A 15,810-nucleotide genomic window follows, 5' to 3' on the forward strand; every position below is an offset into this window, starting at 1 on the left:
GGAAGAGAGCCCTCATCAGACTTTGGAGCTGCTGGCACCTTGATCTTGGACTTCTCAGCCTCTAGCACTTGTGAGAAATGAATGTGTATTGTTTAAGCCACCCAGCCCACAGTATTCTATAACCCAAACTAAGATGCATATCAACACACACACGTGCACACACCCACCCCACTAACATGATAAAATGTCCCTCAGAAACTTTGTATATATATATACATTTTTTTTTAATAAGAACAGGGTCTCACTCTGTTGCTCAGGCTGGAGTACAGTGGTGCAATGTCAGCTCACTGCAGCCTCCACCTCCTGCCTGGACTCAAGTGATCCTCCTGCCTCAGCCTTCTGAGAAGCTGGGACCATAGGTGTGTGCCACCACACCCGGCTAATTTTTTTCATTTTTATTTTTGTAGATACAGGGTCTCACTATGTTGCCCAGGCTGGTCTTGAACTCCTGGGCTCAAGGAATCCTCCCACCTCAGCCTCCCAAAGTGCTGGGATTACAGGCATGAGCAACTGCATCTGGCCATATATACTTATTATTATTATTTTGAGACCGGGTCTTAATCTGTCACCCTTGGCTTTCTGCAGCCTCTACCTCTTAGGCTCAAGCAATTCTCCCACTTCAGCCTCCTGAGTAGCTGGAACTACAGGCACTCACCACCATGCCTGGCTAATTTTTTTTTTTCCTTTTTTTTCTTTTCTTTTTTCTCTTCTTTTTTTTTAGACACTGTGTCTCACTATGTTGCCCAGGCTGGTCTTGAGCTCCTGGACTCAAGTGATCCTTCCACCTCAGTCTCCCAAATTGCTGAGATTACAGGCATGAGCCACTGCACATGGTAAAACCTGAATTATTATAAGAAAAATTGGCTGGGCCCGGTGGTTCATGCCTGTAATCTCAACACTTTGAGAGTCCAAGGCAGGTGGATCATCTGAGGTCAAGAGTTCAAGATCAGCATGGCCAACATGGTGAAACCTCGTCTCTACTAAAAATACCAAAATTAGCCAGGCATGGTGGCAGGTGCCTGTAATCCCAGTTACTTGGGAGGCTGAGGCAGGAGAATCATTTGAACCTGGGAGGTGGAGGCTGCTGTGAGCCAAGATCGCACCACTGCACTCCAGCCTGACAAGACTCTGTCTAAAAAAAAAAAAATTTAAAAATTAAAAAAAGAAGAATTACCAAGATCATCTTCAGTGGGAAAAGAATGGTTTAGGGGTGCAAGAACATCAGATAAGTAACAGCAAAATTATTTTTCCTGCTGTAATTTGAATAACAACATTTTAAAATGAAATACTCTAAGTATTACCGTTAAACTTTACACACTGACCATATTGAGCAAAACTGCCTTACTTTTCCTGTTTTACCTGCTTGGAGCTCCTTACTTACTGTTAGCCTGTTGATCACTCTTCGTTGTGAAAACACAAAGGCAGCTTTCAATCCCTGTGGTGCCTGTGGTGTTAGTGATAGATTTCCGCTGGGCTCATCCAAATATAACCAAAGATATAACCAGTATCAGAATGATTGTGCAAACTGACTTCTCTACAGAAACTGGCATTGCGTCCAACTTAACATGTTAAGCGTCTTCTCTTAACATCTAACAGGTGTATATTTAATATACACGAGCTATATTTACAGTTATATATTATGAAGAACCACAGCTAACTCACAGGCCCTTTGGGAGAATTAGAAATAGATGCTCCCTCCCCAAACCATCTGTCAGAAAATCGTGCGAGATACTGACATTAGAACATGACACTTTACTGCCATCTGCTGGGAAGCTGTGGTAAAAAAGCAAATCTACAATGGGAGGTGAATGGTATCACTTGGATTTTATTTATTTATTTATTTATTTATTTATTTATTTATAGACAGAGTCTCTCTATGTTGCCCAGGCTGAAGTGCAGTGGGTATTCACAGGTGCTATCCCACCACTGATCAGCATGAGAATCTTGACCTATGTTTCCTGGGCCTGTTCCCATTCCCAGGAAGTCATCATATTGATGCTGAACTTAGTGTGGACAGCCAATTGGCATAGTGCACTACAATCCGGAAGCCCTGGGCTCAAGCAATCCTTTTGCCTCAGCCTCCCAGGTAGCTGGGACTACAGCAATGTGCCACTGTGCCCAGCCACGTGGAATTTTGAAGCGCACAATCGGAACACCATATGGGGCAACCTTGGAGTATTAAACAGGAGGTTAGCAAACTGGCCAGGAGAGTGGATGCCGGAACCAGGCTTCTTGGGTTGAATTGTTAGCTCTGACTCTTCCTAGATGATGACATAGAGCATGTGATGTAACGACTCTCAGTCTCATTTCCTAATCTGTAGATAAGAATAGTCATAGTAGCGACTCCATTAGATGGAAATGTGAACTCCGAATATCTGAGACAGGTCTCAATGAATTCATAAAGTTTATTTTGCCAAAGTTGAGGATGTGCACCTGTGACACAGCCTTAGGAGGTCCTGACAACATGTGCCCAAGGTATTCGGGGTACAACTTGGTTTTATACATTTCAGGGAGACATGAGACATCGATCAACATATGTTAAGATGTACTTTGGTTCTGTTTGGAAAGGTAGGACAACACAAAGCAGGGAGGAGTCTTACAAGTCACAGGTAGGTGAGAGACAAACGGTTGCATCCTTTTGAGTTTCTGGTTAGCTTTTCCAAAGAAGGCGATCAGAGTATGCCTCTGTCAGTGAGCACAGGGATGACTTTGAATAGAAAGGGAGGCAGGTTTGCCCTAAGCAGTTCCCAGCTTGACTTTTCCCTTTAACTTAGTGATTTGGGACCCCCAAGATTTATCTTCCATTCACAGAAGTAATGATTAAGTGTGCCAGTGCATGTAAAGCCCTCAAAGTAGTGTCTGGCACAGGGTGAACACCATATGAGTGTTTGCTACCTTAATACTTTAAAATTTATTTAACAAATACTTGCTAAGTGGCAGGTGCAGTTGTAACATCTCCACAAATATTAACCCTTTTAATCCTCCTAACAACTCTCTTGGGACAGATAACAGCATATGTGGAGGGCTAACCCCAGCCAGCATAATGGGACATGTGAGGGTATAAATTCCAACACTGGGCATGGTGCTGCACGCCTGTAATTCCAGCTACTCAGGAGGCTAAGGTGGGAGGATCTCTTGAGGCCAGGACTTGGAGAGCAGCCTGGGCAACATAGCAAGATCCCATCTCTAATTTTTTTTATTTTTTATTTTTTTGAGATGGCGTTTCCCTCTTCTTGCTCAGGCTGGAGTACAGTGGCACAATCTTGGCTCACTGCAACCTCCACCTCCTGGGTTCAAGCGGTTCTCCTGCCTCAGCCTCTCCAAGTAGCTGAGACTACAGACATGTACCACCAAGCCCGGCTAATTTTGTATTTTTAGTAGAGACGGGGTTTCACCATGTTGGTCAGGCTGGTCTCGAACTCCTGACCTCATGTGATCCGCCTGCCTCAGCCTCCTAAAGTGCTGAGATTACAGGCGTGAGCCACCGCGCCCGGCCTAAATTTTTTTTTTTTTTTTAATTATCCAGGGGTGGTGGTGTGTGCTTATAGTTCCAGCTATTCGGGAGGCTGAGGCAGGAGGGTCACTTGAGCCCAAGAGTTGGAAGCTGCAGTGAGCTATGATTGCCCCACTGCACTCCACCCTAAGTGACAGTGTGAGACCCTGACTCTTAAAAAAAGGGAGGTGGGGAAAGGAAAGAAAAAGAAATTCTTCTGCATTTATATGGGCAGTAGGGGGAGAAAATAAAACGAAGTTCAGTAGGCACGTGCAGATATAGATCCCTTTCTGGGGCACGTGACTGGAATTTCCACACTCCAGAGGGTTTCTATAGACTGCCCAAGAAGGAATGAAGACTTCGGGGAATGGGAAGGGTGGTTCACGATTCATAATATCTTACAGGACTCTCGAAGATTGGGGTGGGCGCTGCGTGTGATTGTGTGTGAGGCTAAGCAGATGGCAGGGGAAACTCGCTGGAGCCCAGCCTCCTTGGGGTCCACCCTGGTACCCAGCAGAATGAGAGTTAGAAGGGGCTGCCAGTTCAGCACCGCGGAGAGCTCCGGGACAGGCTCTGATCCCGGGCCTCTGAGCCCAGCCCCCGGCGCTCCCAGCCCTTCCCACAGGCCCCGCCCAGATTTAAAGCTTCGTCATCCCGTTTAAAGAGGCCAAGGCGGCCTGGGCGGGGATGACACCGCGTCCAGCTGTGGTTACAGACTAATTCTCCCACAGAGACTCAGGCTGGCCTGGTAGGGAAGAGGACTTTATTGGGATGTTAGTAAGGAAACATGAGAGGGTGAATTCCAGGGAATAGACACTAGGACCAAGGTGTCGGTCACCTTAAGGATCCATAAATTAACTTAAAAAATAAATTAAGATGAGGAGGTGCCACATGGGGAGGCTGCTGGGACTATCTGGGAATTCTTAGGGATGGAATTTGGAATTGGAAAGGGGAAATAAGAATTTCCAGCCCTCTCACAAAAGGGTGTGAAATGATCACTTCAAGACTCCCGGCTGCCCTAGGCTGGGAGTTGGGGTTCTGGGGCTCCAGGAAGAGGGGAGGTCTGGGTTCGGCTGAAGGGGTGAAGGGGGCCGGGTCAGGGTCGTTCCTCCAGGAAGCGGTAGGTGGGGTTCTCATAGCCGTGCCGCTGCAGTTCGCGGAGCTGCTGCTCCTCCAGGGTCAGCATGGGGTCCACCTGCAACGGGCAGGGGAACGACAGGACAGTGGGGTGCGGGGGCGGAACTGCCCGCAGGCCTCTCAGCCTGCCCACACCCGGGCTCAGGAACTCTTCCCACACGCCGCCCTCGTGGGTCTCACCTCCACTACGCCATGGCTGATAGCCCCGTAGGGCTTCTTCCTGCGCAGGAGCAGCATGGAGAGGACGATGAGGGAGCCTCCGCCCGCTCCCATGATCAGCAGACCCGACACAGCCTCACGGGACACCCCTGTCCCAGCTGGTGCCTGCAGGGAGAGGAGATGGGGCAGAGGGCGTCTTTGAGGGACCTGTGTGGCTTTGGGAATCACAGCCTGGCCGCTGACCTCTGGCCTCTTCCCCTAGGTACCCGGCTGTTCCTCTTACCAGCTCATCCCTCTGAATCTCCGATGAGTGGAAAGGGAAACCCCTTGGAACAGACGCATTCACCTGGTGGAGCAGGAGGTGTCAGGGAGCCAGAAGCCTGGCACCCGCCTCCTCCTCCCCAGGGGCCCAAGAGAGCGTCCCCCAACCCTCTCATTTTCTAGGATCTCAATTCCATGTCCTCAGCTCCCTCTTCCCTCAGGACAAGGAATCTAAGCCCCCAGCATCTCCTCCCTCATACCCAGCAGTATAGGCCCCGCTCTTGTTCCCCTTTGGGAGCCCACAGGTCTGACTAACTTACCTTTTGCTCATACTGTTCCAGCGGGGACATCTTCTCTTTCTCAGGGGATGCAGCGTCTTGTTCTGTGGACCCTACCCCCAAGTCTGATCTCATTCTTTTTTTTTTTTTAAGACAGAATCTCACTCTGTCACCCAGGCTGGAGTGCAGGGGCATGATCTCAGCTCACTGCAGCCTCAACTTCCTGGGCTCCAGTGATCCTTCTATGTCAGCCTCCTGAGCAGCTGGGACTACTGACATGCCCCACCACACCCAGGTAATTTTTAAATTATTTGTATGTACAGGGTCTCATTATGTTGCCCAGGCTGGTCTCAAACTCCTGGCCTTAAGGGATCCTCCTGCCTCAGCCTCTCAAAGTGCTCGGATTACGGGTGTGAGCCACCAGCGCCTGGCCCTATTTCATTCTTTAGGGTTCAGAGGAGGGGCTTGGAAAGTATATCGGACTCTACCCCAGGGAGTCTGAGGTTCCCAATGGATGGACCCTGTTTCCTTCTGGGTTCAGGGATTAGTGGGATTTGGAGGCTGGGGTTAACTATGAGACACTCACCTTTTGGAAGGGTCATGGGGGTGTCTGCCGGAAGCCAGAGGAAGCAAGGCAGTGAAAGAGTGAAGAGAGGAGGGTTATCAGCAAAGAAAGGTGGAGAAACATCCTCCCAGGGACCAAGAATGAGGATGGGGGATCCTACAGAGGCCTCCGCAACCTCAGACGTTCCTCCCCATCCTCTCTCAGTCACTGTGGTGGTGAAGACACCCTCAGACTCTAGGGGATTACAAATTAAGCTGGGGCATGTTCCCCAATGTCTGGGGTCATCTATATGTGGGCTCACTCACCATCCTTGGAATCTGGAGGCTGCAGCCCACCCTTGTCCTCACTGCTGCCCCCAGGGGCAGGGGCTTCCAATTCACTGGGACCCAGGTATTCAGAGTGGAGGAGTTCCTCTGAGGGGGAGATGCAGAAAGGTGGCTGAGGTAGTGAGCATTGGGGTGAGTGAAGGGCACCCTAACAGTAGAGCAACTGGGGGATCATGCAGACAGCAGAGTCAGCCCCAAGTGTGGGACAGCCAGAAGTGTGATCTGAGAAAGTGGGAAGCTGGAGGGAGGCACTGCTGGCAGGAAGGATGGAGGCTGAAGTTTCAAGATTATGGCTTTTTTTTTTTTTTTTTTTTGAGACAGAGTCTCACTCTTGTTGCTCAGGTTGGCGTGCAATAACGTGATCTCAGATCACTGCAACCTCCACCTCCCAGGTTCAAGTGATTCTCCTGCCTCAGCCTCCTGAGTAGCTGGGACCAGAGGCAAGTGCCACCACGCCTGACTAATTTTTAAATTTTTAGTAAAGATGGGGTTTCACCATGTTGGCCAGGCTGGTCTCGAACTCCTGACCTCAAGTGATCCGCCTGCCTCAGCCTCCTAACATGCTGGGATTATAAGCGTGAGCCACTGTGCCCAGCTCAAGATGATAGCTTTCTTAAATACCAGGAGAATCAGGGTTATGTGTGAGATATCCAGGAGGAAACCACAATAGATCTGGGGGCTGTGGTAGGTCACACTTTCCGGTATGCATATAGGTTACTTACCTTGAATCTGGACTGGATTTGTAACTTGTTTTAACAAATAGAATGTGCACCCAAGCCTTAAGACCTAGCAACTTCCACTTTGATGTCTTGGAGAGCATGAACGGCCAAGTAGGGAATCCAGCTACCCTGCTGGTGAGACCACATGGAGAGGCTCCATGGAGAAGAGAGGCCCTGAGCCTCCTTGGAGAGGGAGAAAGGTCTGTTTGTGCTAGACTCCTAGCCCCCAGATGATCTGCTAGCTAAATACAACTGCATGCTTGACCACTGGCAAGACCACTAGAAGAACCACTCTGCTGAGCCCAGACTGGATGGCAGAATCATGAACGAAGAAAAATGGCTGTTGATTTTCACTGCTAAGTTCTGGGCTGGTTTGTTACAGAGAAATAAATGAAATTGGGGGGGATCAATATTTAGGAGTCAAGATCTGCCCTCAGAGTTCTGGAATGGGGGCCAGGGTAATAGGCACTCACGGATTTGGGGCCGCAGCTCCTGAGCCAGGTGGGGGTTCTGGTCAAGCAGGCCCAGGCTCTGATTCACCCTCTCCTCAATCACCTGAAGGTGGGTCTGCACCTGTGGGGAGTGGACATGAAGGATGAGCTGGGCAATGCAGGCTGGAGATGAGGAAACTGAGGCAGTATGAAGGAGAAATTCAATAGCGGCCAAGGAAAAGCGGCACATGCAATGGACAGGACGTGTGGCACAAGGGTCAGGAACTGGGCCATAGGAGAAGGAAATTGAAGAATGAGGTCCAAGGAACAGAAAGCGGGGTTTGAGGGGATTCCAGAGACAGGGATGGAGGACTGGAGGGTCACACAGATGACATAGTTCAAGGCAAGATTTGGAGTTCAAGAGCACAGAACGGAGTTCCATAGACAGAAAGAAAACATCTAGGAAAGGGGAATTCAAATTTGAGCACACAGAACAGGGGTTCCAGGGAAAACAAGTGGAGTTATGGAGAAAGGAGGTTGAGGGACAGGAAGAGGGTTCAAGGAACAAGGGGATTCTCGACTGGGCACAGTGGCTCATGCCTGTAATCCCAGCACTTTGGGAGGCGGAGGTGGCGGGATCACCTGAGGTCAGGAGTTCGAGACCAGCCTGGGCAACACGGCAAAACCCTGCCTCTACTAAAAATACTAGATTGGTGCAAGTTATTGGGGTTTCTGGCCAGGCACGGTGGCTCCTGCCTGTAATCCCAGCATTTTGGGAGGCCAAGGTGTGCAGATCACCTGAGCTCAGGAGTTCGAGATCAGCCTGGCCAACATGCTGAAACCCAGTGTCTACTAAAAATACAAAAATTAGCTGGGGTCAGGTGTGGTGGCTCACACCTGTAATCCTAATACTTTAGGAGGCCAAGGGTGGATCACCTGAGGTCGAGTTCGAGACCAGCCTGACCAATATCGTGAAACCCCGTCTCTACTAAAAATACAAAAATCAGCCAGATGTGGTGACACCCACCTGTAGTCCCAGCTACTCGGGAGGCTGAGGCAGGAGAATAGCTTGAACCCGGTAGGTGGAGGTTGCAGTGAGTCCAGATCACGTCACTGCACTCCATCGTGGGCAACAGAGTGAGACTCTTGTCAAAAAAAAAAAAAAAAAAAAAAAAAAAAGCCTGGCATGGTGGCAGGCTCCTGTAATCCCAGCTACTCAAGAGGCTGAGGCAGAATTGCTTGAACCCAGGAGGCAGAGGCTGCAGTGAGCAGAGATCATGCCATTGCACTGCAGCCTGGGTGACAGAGCAAGACTGTCTCAAAAAAAAAAAAAAGAAGTTACTGCGGTTTTTGCCATTACTTTCAATAGCAAAAACCGTAATAACTTTTGCACCAACGGAATACAAAAATTAGCCAGGCATGGTGGCACGCACTGGTAATCCCAGCTACTTGGGAGGCTGAGGCAGGAGAATTGCTTGAACCCAGGAGGCAGAGGTTGCAATGAGCCAAGATTGCACTACACCACTCCAGCCTGGGTGACAGAGTGAGACCCAGGATCACGAGGTCAGGAGATCGAGACCATCCTGGCTAACACGATGAAACCCCGTCTCTACTAAAAAATACAAAAAACCAGCCGGACAAGGTGGTGAGCACCTGTAGTTCCAGTTACTCGGGAGGCTGAGGCAGGAGAATGGCGTAAACCCAGGAGGCGGAGCTTGCAGTGAGCTGAGATCTGGCCACTGCACTCCAGCTTGGGCGACAGAGCAAGACTCCGTCCCAAAAAAAAAAAAAAAAAAAAAGACCATAGGATCAAGGGCAGGGGGAGTAAGAATCCAAGGGACAAGAAATAGGCGTCAAAGGCACAGTGTGTGAGGGTCCATGTTTCAGGGTCAGGAAGCAGAGTTGAGAGACTGGGAAGGGGCAGAGAAGTGGTGTTCAAGGGATAGGAAGGGCTTCAAGAGACAGAAAAAGGGTCTAAGGGACAAGACAAGAGCCTGAGGTGCTGGCGTCTGAGGAATAGTGGTGCATTTGGGAGCTGGAAGGATGTGAGCACCTGGAAACGCATCTGCTGTGCCTTCTCAGGATCCACGGCAGCCACGTGCTGGTAGTGGCGCAGCGTGTGCCTCTGCTCCTTCTGCTCCGCACGCAGGTAGTGCCGCAGGGCCGTCAGGACACGCTCCGCCTGTGGAAGGGACACAGGCTGCCCAAGCCCACCCTGATCCTTGTCACCCTCTGCTCTCTGCTCTCTGCCCCCATGGTCTCCGCACCTGAGGCGGATCCCCCTGCAGGGCCGCGAGGAAGCCCTCCAAGGCAGCCCGGCGTTGGTCGTTGATAAGGGCGATGACACGGGTGGCATGGGTCTCCACCAGGCGCTGTCGCTCACCAGACACCTGCTCCTCCAGGGTTTGCAGAATGGACTGGAAGTGCTGGGGAGTGGGTGGGCACAGGGTCAGGAGAGGAGAAGATGGGTCAAATCCTGGTCAAAGAGAGCCTGGAAAGGCAGGGCTACATGGGGTTAGGGGGTGTTCCAGGGGTCCAGGCCTGGGCAGAACCAAAGGTTACAGACTGGAAGGGGTGGGCTACAGGGCCAGGCAGAGTGGAGGTGGGACTAGGCCCACTGGGAGCCAATGTGAGGATGTAAACTGTAAGATTGAGTGGAAACAATCTGGGAGCAGAACTGACCAATGTTAAGGTGAAAGGGACAAAGCCTTGCAGGGCTCCTGGCCTGGGCAGGGTCAAACTAGAGACAGGCTGTGCATAAATGACACGATAGGGTGGGACCAAGAGCTGGAATGGGGGCTAACATGAGTGGGGTCTCCATGGGGTAGGTCAGGTTGAAAGAGGTGAGATTGGCTGGGCAGAGCCAGAATCGGGGGGCAGGGCCTGATAGAGACATGAATGCATTAAAGAGAGACCAAGAAGGCCCTGGCTGCATCTGCAGGGGCCCCGGCTTGGGACAGGACTCCAGAGCCAGCCCTGAGAGGCAAGTCAAGTGTAGATGGGGCCAAATATGGCCAATCTGAGGAGCAGAGCAGTGTCAGGTCAGATGGCGGCTAAGAGGGGCAGAGCTGCATGTAGGCATGGGGACAGGAAAGGCTAAAATAGGTGGAAAGGGGTGGAGCTGGATGGGCAGGACACAGCCAGAGCCAGGTGAAACTGAGTATGCTCCAGGTGGTGGACAGGCATGAGTAGGACCCACTAGGGCTGTCCTACCTCATTCAGGGCCTGTCTGTCGGCTTTAGGCAGGTTCTTGGACTGGTTGTCGGCCATGGCCCATTCACGCATCACCTGCATAGGGAGGGGAGCTTCAGGATCCCAGAATCCACCCTGATCCGCCTGGCAAGTCCCCCAACCCCTCTTTAAGATTTTAGAGGTCCCATGGCCGGGCGCGGTTGCTCATGCCTGTAATCCCAGCACATTACAGGGGCCAAGGTGGGTGGATCACGAGGTCAAGAGATCGAGACCATCCTGGCTAACATGGTGAAACCCCATTTCTACTAAAAATACAAAAAATTAGCTGGGCACGGTGTACCAGTAGTCCCAGCTGGGGACTCGGGAGTACTTGGGAGTAGAGGCTAAGGCAGGAGAATGGCGTGAACCCAGGAGGCGGAGCTTGCAGTGAGTGGAGATCGCGCCATTGCACTCTAGCCTAGGCGACAGAGCAAAACTCTGTCTCGAAAAAAAAAAAAAAAAATTTTAGAGGCCCTAGATCCCTTAAGTCTCACTGGCTCTTGGGTTCCCAAGAGGGAAGATCCAGAAGGAGTTTAAAGTGAAAGAGAGGCCAGGCGTGGTGGCTCATGCCTGTAATCCCAGCACTTTGGGAGGTCGAGGCGGGTGGATCTCCTCACGCCAGGAGTTCAAGACCAGCCTGGCCAACATGGTGAAACCCTGTCTTTACTAAAAATACAAAAATTAGCTGGGCGTGGTGGCAGGTGCCTGTAATTCCAGCTACTCAGGAGACTGAGGCAGGGGAATCACTGGAGCCCAGGAGGCAGAGGTTGCAGTGGGCCGAGAGCCCACCATTGCACTCCAGCCTGGGTGTTAAGAGCGAAACTCTGTCACAACAATAACAACAAAAACCAATAAAGTGAAAGAGTACCATAGACCAGAGTTTCCATAGAATCTGGGGGCGTCTCAGTAGGATTCTAGATGGGCCATGGATCTCTGGTCATCTTAGGGGATGGCGTTGAGAGCTCAAGGTCAAAGGGGCTTAGGGAGCCTTTGGAGGTAGTATCAATGTGTCCTGGAGGAGTTTCCTGGTATTTAGGGGGCTCTGTACTGTAGGGGGTCCTGGGGCCCCCGGTATCATCACCTCATTAATCTGGCGCATCCTACGCTCCTCCAGGTCCATCTTGGCCCTCAGGAACCCCTCGTGCTCACTGATTTCCCCAGGCATGCCAAAGTAAATATCCACACCATCTGTGGGCCTCGGGGTGGGAGTGACTGCAAGACCAGGGATCAGGAGGTCAGTCTGCAGCCCCCCTCCAGGTCGCCTTTTCTACTTAGAGAACCACATTTCCTAGAGTGCACCGGAGACCATCATGCACCCAGTTTAGCCACCGCTGCTGCCTGGCATTATGGGAGATGTAGTTCTGGACTGGGCCTAGCCTTTTCTTGCAAAGCTTAGGAATCCATTACACCATCTTCCAAGCTTTCCTGAAATGATCCTCAGGACCTACCCAATGGCCCCTCTACTCCAAAGTACCCCAAGTACCCCCAAACCACTCCCTCTCTTGGCAGGTTAGCTCTTCTACCTCTGTTTTATCCAAAGATACTCTCATCTTTTCTCCTCAGTTGGGCCTTTCCCCCATAGGTCCCTCCCAAAAACAGCCCCCGGCAACACTCCCCCAGATCTTTCTCCCTCTATGGTGGAGAGGCCCCAGAGGTTCAGAGACTGCCTCACCTTTGCTGACCACTGCAAGTGTATGGGAGCTTGGGGGTGGGACCCTTTCCTCCTCCTCTTCCTCTTCAGCCTGTGGAGGCTCCACGAAGTAATCGTCTACTGGCTGTGGGAAGGATTCCTCCTCTTCCTCATCCTCAGCCCCCTCTACTCTGCTCCCCGGGGGCCAGGACCGGGTGGAGGGGTCACTGAGGGAGCAGGAGAGGACTCAGGCAATAAGAACCCAGGCCCAGGCTCCCAGGCTTCCATCCCCTGCCTCAGAAACCTTGGGATGGGCATGGAGGGTTCCCTCTCACTCACCCAACTGCTGTCCCAGATGGGTCGGGGGTCCCTGGAGGGGGACAGCACACATACTCCACACCACGGAACCGATCCGAGCCACAGGGTAAAAGCATGCCCGAGCCGTGCAGGATGAGGCCCTGGGAGCTGCAGGCCTGTAGGAAGAGTGGACCCAGAGGCCAGGATTGTGGGGTAGGAGGGGTAGATGGGGAGCTGGGCTGCCTGGGTTGGGGGTTGATGAGGCTGGGAGCCTGGGTTCCTGTTTCTGGAGGAAGGGGTTGGGGAATGAAATTCTTAGATCCCAAGTGGGAAGAGGATGCTGGTGGCCCAGACCCTCGGTTCTGGTGGAGGAGGGTGTTAGGGGTCCTGGTTCCTGGGTTCTGGGGGCTGGGGACAGGTGGGCCAAGGTCCTCACCTCCTGTGCCTCCTGATGCCTCCGTGTTGAACTCTCGCATTGGTCCATGCGCTCCTGGTGCAAGAACCGGCAGCCTTCAGGCACCAGCAGGGCCTCGCTCACAAATTCACCAGCTGGGGAAGCGCGGGACACCAGGGTGAGACCCTCCTACAGCACCAACCCCACCCTCCTCAGAATCCAGATATTTTATCCTCAGAGGCTTCTCTGCCCCACTTAGGACACAAGCACCCACTCCCTTAATGTGGGCCCGAGAGAGGGGCTCAGAATTTTGCCCCTCGGAAACTCCCACCTCAGTTCCCCTCTCCCGGCCTGGGACTCACGCAGGCAGCGGAAGGGCACAACCTGGTGGTGGGGGTGGGTGCAGCTGCCGCTCCGGGCACCCCCGCACCAGCGCTCCATGGGGATGGCCTGGGTAGCCTGCTCTACACGTGCGATCTGCAGCTCCGGGTACATCTGGGGGGATCAGATGGGGGCAATCAGCCCACAGCCCCGCCTTTGCCAGCCACCCCTCTCCAGTAGTCAGGTCCCCTTTCTTCCCTCCCTCCCTCCCTCCTTTCTCTCTCGCTCTCTCTCTGTCTTTCTCTCTTTCGGAGATTTGCTCTTGTCGCCCAGGCTGGAGTGCAATGGTACAATCTCGGCTCACTGCAACCTCCTCCTCCCGGGTTCAAGCTATTCTCCTGTCTCAGCCTCCCGAGTAGTTGGGATTACAGGCACGCACCACCATGCCCGGCTAATTTTTGTATTTTTAGTAGAGACAGGGTTTCGCCATGTTGGCCAGGCTGGTCTCGAACTTCTGACCTCAGGTGATCCGTCCGCCTCTGCCTCCCCAAGTGCTGCGATGACAGGCGTGAGCCACTGCGCCCGGCCAGGTCCGTTTTCAAGGCTATCTTTTTTCCTGTGCTGTTTCTTTCTGAAGGTCCCTCTAAGCCCACCTCTCTGGTCACCCCTCCCCGCAGTCAGATTCGTCTCCCCAAAGGTCTCACCCTCCTTTTAGCCCTGCCTTTTCCTCTATTTCGCCTCTCCAAAACTCTCCCTTCCCATTACAGACTTGTCTTTTCGTGGCCACGCCCCCCAGCTCTCCGCGCTTTCATTGGGCTCCACCCCTTTCCCCATCTTGCTGGTCCTTAAGGTCTCTTTCTGTCTTAGCCCCGCCTATCCTTTCGCCACTCCCCACTACACCTCTGCTCTTTACAAAGACCACCAGATTCCTAAATTCCACTTCTTCTCTGGCTATCTCGCGGTTCTCCCTCTTTCCTGACTTAGTATTTCAAAACAGCTCCCCTGCCCTTGCATAGTTGCGCCTCTTTATTGGCCACGTCCCCCAGCCTCCACGTCTTAGATCCCGCGGCACCTTGGACCACACCTTTTCCAAGTGTAGCTTTCTACGGGCGGCCCAGCCTCGTTTGGGGCCCGCTTTCCCGCTGGCCCCGCCCCTCCCGCTCGGCCCCGCCCACCTGTCTGCAGTACTCCAGCACGCGCTGCGGGTCCCGGAGACAACGTCGAGAGCGCTGTGGGTCTGGTTCCCAGCGACCGGTGCGCAGGTCCCGGTGAAGGGTTAGGCGCCCGCATAGTCCAGCCACCTGGGCCGACCCCGGGGCCTGGATGGAAGTGGAGGGGATAATGAGGGCCCGGGGGGAGTTGGAATAAGGGTCCCCTGGTTCTTTGCTCCCTAAGACCGAGACCCCCAGCACCAGCCCCCTCCCCCAAGCACCGTTGTGCACACCGCCTCCATGGAGGCACTGTTCCCTGGGAAACAGCTCCCGTAGGGCGGGGGCGCCCTAGCTCTCCCGTTGCTATGGCGACCCGGGTCCCCCGGGATTCTTTCTGCCTTGTTGCCGCGGAGACAGACTCCGCCCCGACCCCAGCTCAGCAGCTCTGGAGTCCGAAGGGGTTAAACCTGAATCGCGGAGGAGGCCTGAACCCAGGCGTTCTGGCCCCTCCTCCCTCCATCCCTTGCTCAGGCTCCGGTTGCAGGGTGCAAAGCTGACAAGGCCTGGCTTCAGGGGCCTACAGTCCTGGACACTAGGTCCTTGAGGACTGGAGAGCTACATCTGGTTGGGGTGGGTGGTGACTGAAGGACCGGCCTCCTGGGTCCTGGGAGGCTGCAAGGGCCTCCATATGGGTCCAGAGAATACAAGGGGTCTGGATTATTGGATCTAAGTGCCTCGCTGCTTGGTGGGTCCTATGTCCAGGAGGGAGGGGGTTGGGACCTAGTCACCTGGGTCTGGAGAGGGGGCTGGACTTCTGGGACCAGGGGCTCTGAATAGACCAGTTCCTATGCTCGGGGTGGGAGGGGGCTGGGACGTCGGAGGATGGGGGAGCTGGGGCCTGAAACCCTGGGTTCATAAATGCAGTTGGGGGCGCCTGGGGGCTGACCACCTGGCTGGAAAGACCGCGCTTTCTGCCCTGTACATGTCCGCGCTGGCGTCCAGAGACCCGGTCCCGCCCCTTCCCCCATCCCCCAGGACCCGGCCCGGCCTCACCTCGGCCGCGCCGGGGCTCCCACCGGCCAGGCTCCCGATGGCGGGCTGCGCGCGCAGAAGCAGCAGCAATAGTGGCAGCAGCAGCGGCAGCGGCGGCTGGCCCGGGCGGCGACTTAGACCGCGAGCAGCGGGGCTGGCTGGCCCCATGTCCCGGCCCTTGCGCCCTCACGTCCCTTGCACTCCCGCCCGGCCCGGCCCCAGCGGTGACAGGAGCTCCCAGCGCCACCGCCGCCACCTCCTCCTCCCGCCGCCCCCGGGCTGCGCCGGCGCCGCCAGCCACGCCCCGCGCCGGCCCCGCCTTCCTGGCCAGGACAATAGCGTGGCGGCTCCGCGCAGAATGGAGCAGCTCTGGAACCCCGGGCGG

The 15,810-nt window shown here is 53.7% G+C and overlaps 1 protein-coding gene across 1 annotated transcript; it reads right to left on the minus strand.

Annotated features, from left to right (window-relative positions):
* Positions 1 to 4,237: 4,237 nt before the first annotated feature.
* APLP1 (amyloid beta precursor like protein 1) lies at positions 4,238 to 15,686 on the minus strand. The gene is made up of 17 exons (XM_007996436.3): positions 15,447 to 15,686; positions 14,418 to 14,561; positions 13,284 to 13,416; positions 12,964 to 13,076; positions 12,570 to 12,703; positions 12,273 to 12,457; positions 11,682 to 11,812; positions 10,583 to 10,657; positions 9,637 to 9,795; positions 9,423 to 9,551; positions 7,412 to 7,511; positions 6,199 to 6,306; positions 5,915 to 5,938; positions 5,371 to 5,441; positions 5,073 to 5,135; positions 4,811 to 4,954; positions 4,238 to 4,688 (listed from the first exon to the last, which is right to left on the minus strand). The coding sequence occupies exons 1-17, from the start codon at positions 15,591 to 15,593 to the stop codon at positions 4,590 to 4,592; spliced, it is 1,959 nt and encodes a 652-aa protein (XP_007994627.1). The 5' UTR covers positions 15,594 to 15,686; the 3' UTR covers positions 4,238 to 4,589.
* Between the last annotated feature and the right edge of the window lie 124 nt (positions 15,687 to 15,810).

This window comes from Chlorocebus sabaeus, chromosome 6 (genome assembly GCF_047675955.1).
Source record: "Chlorocebus sabaeus isolate Y175 chromosome 6, mChlSab1.0.hap1, whole genome shotgun sequence".
Taxonomy (NCBI): Eukaryota; Metazoa; Chordata; class Mammalia; order Primates; family Cercopithecidae; genus Chlorocebus; species Chlorocebus sabaeus.